At 63.0% G+C, this 4,148-nt stretch overlaps 1 protein-coding gene across 1 annotated transcript; it reads left to right on the forward strand.

Annotated features, from left to right (window-relative positions):
* The first annotated feature begins 720 nt into the window (after positions 1-720).
* RAN (RAN, member RAS oncogene family) lies at positions 721-3,798 on the forward strand. Its single transcript, XM_055323374.1, has 7 exons — positions 721-830; positions 1,434-1,479; positions 1,587-1,671; positions 1,745-1,870; positions 2,752-2,939; positions 3,129-3,299; positions 3,395-3,798. The coding sequence occupies exons 2-7, from the start codon at positions 1,444-1,446 to the stop codon at positions 3,437-3,439; spliced, it is 651 nt and encodes a 216-aa protein (XP_055179349.1). The 5' UTR covers positions 721-830; positions 1,434-1,443; the 3' UTR covers positions 3,440-3,798.
* Positions 3,799-4,148: the final 350 nt, after the last annotated feature.

Genomic DNA, 4,148 nt, shown 5'->3' on the forward strand with positions numbered 1-4,148 from the left:
CAAAAGGGTGGCTGCCCGTTTAGGGCGCGGAAAAGCATCGACTTTGCACCCTTTACCCGCAAGGGAGGCTTTGGCTGGAGCTAGGGACACGGGGGGTGGGGGTGGGGGTGGGGGTGGGGGTGGGGGGTGGGGTCCCGGGGCAGGCTCGGAGGACTGGGGCTTGGGAGGAAGCGGCCGAGAGGGCGATGGAGGCCCGGGGGAGGCGGCGGGCAGAAGCGACGGGCGGCTCCGGGAGGGGGTGCGGGGCGGGGCGGGGCGGGGCGGGGCGCCCGGGGAGCCGCGCGGGTCAACAGGGGCAGGGCGCGGGGCAGGGGCCGCGGAGCAGGCGGGGCCCAAGGCCTCCACACGCGCCCCCTTCCCCCGGGGCCCACCGTCCCGCGCGCCCAGGGCGAGCCCCCACGCCGGGAGGCCCCGGGGCTTTGTGCAGGCCGCTCCCCGCGAGTTTCCCGCCCAGGAGGCCGGCGCTCTCCTCCCAGTTTCGCGGCGCGGCCGCAGCTGGGCGCGCCGCGTCGGCGCCGGCGCATGCGCGCGCCGGAACCCGCCCTCCGGCCGGCGCACGTGGCCCCGCGAGCCGGCGTGCGTCCGCGCGCCCGCGCCGAGCCCGCCCGCCGCCACCCCGCGAGTCGCCCCTGCGCGCCCGGCCGACGGGTGTGGCCGGCCGAGCCCGCGGCGTGCGTGCGCGCGCACGTCGGGCCACGTGGGAGCGGCGCGGCGCCGTTGCCCCGCCCCCCCCGGCGCGCGCCGGCGTCGGCTGCGTCTCCGGGCATTTGAATTGCGCTTCCGCCATCTTTCCAGCCCTCAGTCAGACGGGCCGGAGACGCTTCTGGAAGGTAAGGCGGCGGGGCCGGGCCGGGGGGACCGGGGGGCCGGGGGGCCGGGGGGCCGCGGGGGCCGGGGCGCCGGGCGAGGGCCGGGGGGGCCGGGCGAGGGCCGGGGGCGCCGGGCGGGGGCCGGGGGGCAGTCGTGCGGGCCGGGCCGGGGCGGCGGCGGCGGCGGCGGCGTTGGGCTCTCGCCGTCCCCTGCGGTGGAGGCCGAAGACCGTGGCCGGGACGCCAGTGGCGGTGGGCCCGGGCGGGCGGCGGGGCCGGGGGGCGCGCGATCGGGGCTCCGGGCGGCCCCGGCCTCCGCCCCGCGCGCCGGCCTCCGCCCCGGCCTCCCGGCCTCCCCCCCCCCCCCCCCCCCCGGGCGCGCCGCCAGACCCGCCGCCGGAGCAGCGCCGCTCGCCCGCCCGCCCCCCGCCCCCCGCCGCCGCCGCCGGGAGCGCGCCGCGGCCCCCGCCCCGCCCCGGCCCGGCCCGGCCCGGGCGTGCGCGCGTGGGGCCCGGCCGCCGGAGCCCCTTTGTGGGCCCGGGCACGTGGGGCGGGCCGGCCGGCCATGTGGGCCCGGGCCCCGCCGCCAGCCGTCCCCCGTCTCCCCGTCTGTGTCGCCCGCAGCACCAGCGCCATGGCTGCCCAGGGAGAGCCCCAAGTCCAGTTCAAGGTGGGTGGCGCGCGGGGGCGGCCTGGGGGGCGCGGGGCGGCCTGGGGGGCGCGGGGCCTCCCCTCCCCTCCCCTCCCCTCCCCCCGCAACCGCGTCCTGTCTCGCAGCTGGTGCTGGTCGGCGACGGCGGCACCGGCAAGACCACGTTCGTGAAGCGTCACCTGACGGGTGAATTCGAGAAGAAGTATGTAGGTACGTGGGGGGAGCCGCGGGGGCCCCCGGGAGCGGGGCGCGAGCGCATCTGACGGCCGTGCTTGTGTTGCAGCCACCCTGGGCGTGGAGGTCCACCCCCTCGTGTTCCACACCAACAGGGGCCCCATCAAGTTCAACGTGTGGGACACTGCGGGCCAGGAGAAGTTCGGCGGGCTCCGGGACGGCTACTACATCCAAGGTGGGTGAGGGCGGGCCGGGCCGGGTCGGGCCGGGCCGGGCCGGGCGGCCGCCGCGTGCTGTGTCATGATGGGCGCAGCGCCGAGCCTGCACCGGGAGCGGGAGCGGGAGCGGGAGCCGGCGCGGGCCCCTCACCTGAGACAATAAGCATCCCACGAGGTGAGGTGCTGCTGTGGCTGCCCGAGTCGGAGTCGTTGGGCTTGCTTCGGGGTTTTTCGTCGGTTGGTTGGTTTGTTTTCCCTCAAAGGCGCTGTAGAGTTGCAGATGAAGGTAGGAAGAGAATGTCATCTGGGACCTCTTGTGATGAAAGATTATTGGGAGCCCTTCCACGTTTTTGCATCCTTTGCTATGTCACAAATACACAGCTTCCCCCCCCCTCTCCTTAAAAAGTGCTTAATTAAGGAAACTACTACTAGACCGTACATACTTTGGTTTGTTGTCTCCGTTATGTCAGAATTGTGTCCCTCGCAGGTCAGTAGGTAGGCCTGCGTGTTTTAAAGCAGAATAGCATGCTTCTGTGTGGTTTAGGGCCATTTAAAGAGGAGGTTCTGAGGTCTTCAGAAGAGAGGAGACCAGTGGTCTTCAGATGCCGCTTCATCGGTAGTCTACTTGAGATTCTGGGATGGGACAGAATTAACAAAGTATTACAGGAGAGATGTGATGAGCTAGGCTGACAGTTCACATAGAAAACGAGACTTTAAATCTTGGTATGTATTACAGTGGTTGGAGATCCTTAGACTTGGAAGAGAGAGACATTGGGGTGTAGTGAGTGCAGAAGCAGAGGTAGCCAGATCGGGCCTGTCCCCTAGCCCATGCCCCTTAGCGTCCCTCATTTGTGCAAGGAGTCGCACGCGTGTAACGGCTTTCCTGCATCTGTTTCAGCCCAGTGTGCCATTATCATGTTTGACGTGACGTCAAGGGTTACTTACAAGAATGTGCCTAACTGGCATAGGGATCTGGTACGAGTGTGTGAGAACATCCCCATTGTGCTGTGTGGCAATAAAGTGGATATTAAGGACAGAAAAGTTAAGGCAAAATCTATTGTCTTCCACCGAAAGAAGAACCTTCAGGTATGTTCCTTAAAACTTCATCGTTTTTCTCTAAAATGAAACTACGGTGATAGGTCCACTAAAGGAAATTGTAAGTGTCTGTGGTACGGATGGAAAAACTATTTTTAGTTTGAGACATCCCAGTGATCCTCAAGAAGTAGATTTTTAGAGACTAATTTTAATTTTTTTTTTTTTCCGGGTTGGGAACAGTACTATGACATTTCTGCCAAAAGTAACTACAATTTTGAGAAGCCGTTCCTGTGGCTTGCTAGAAAACTAATTGGAGACCCTAACCTGGAGTTTGTCGCCATGCCTGCTCTTGCCCCTCCAGAGGTGGTCATGGATCCAGCTCTGGCAGCACAGTACGAGCACGATCTAGAGGTAGGTGGCAGATGGGTCCGTCAGTGGGGTCTCTTGGGTGTCACGTGTCCTGACGGCTCTAACCCACGGTGTCCTGGCGTTGTGTCTCTGTCCAGGTTGCTCAGACGACCGCGCTCCCGGATGAGGATGATGACCTGTGAGAAGTGCAGCTGGAGGCCAGCGTCAGAAGTCTAGTTTTATAGGCAACTGTCCTGTGATGTCAGTGGTGCAGCGTGTTTGCCACTTTTATTATATAGCTGAGCAGAACATGTGCTTAATCTTTGGGATGCTGAAGGAGATGAATGGGCTTCGGAGTGAATGTGGCAGTTTAAACAGTACCTTCATTTTTTTGGACCTGCATACTTAGCTGTTTTGGAACGCAGTTGTTTCCTTCCTGAGTTTCAGATAATGAGACTGCTACAGTCCCATCACAATATCCAGTGGTGAAATCTCGTTTGTCACTGTCATTCCCATTCCTTTTCGTTTAGAATCAGAATAAAGTTGTATTTCAAATATCTAAGCCAATGAACTCCTCCCTTGTTTGGTAAGCATCTTAAAACCACTAACAGGAAAAGTTGTGCCACGTTACTGTTGAACTGGCCTTTGCTATTCTCACTTAATTTGAAGCTTTGCAGGTTAAGTTCTTGTCTGTTTGTACGTTTGGATCCTCTCGCGCAGGTGATGACAGGGCAGACGTCAGCAGTATTCCGTTTGGTAGGTTGTTAGAGGGGTGAGCGCCCGTGGTGAAGCTAAGACGATGCCCATCGCATCTGCCTTCGGACTGGGTGGTGTCACCTGGGAAAGAGCTTTGGACTTCTGTGACCTGTTGGAACAAAACTACTAGGCATTTCGGATAGGCATTTTAAGAAT

The sequence above is a fragment of the Nyctereutes procyonoides genome, unplaced genomic scaffold (genome assembly GCF_905146905.1).
Source record: "Nyctereutes procyonoides isolate TBG_1078 unplaced genomic scaffold, NYPRO_anot_genome, whole genome shotgun sequence".
NCBI classification, from domain to species: Eukaryota; Metazoa; Chordata; class Mammalia; order Carnivora; family Canidae; genus Nyctereutes; species Nyctereutes procyonoides.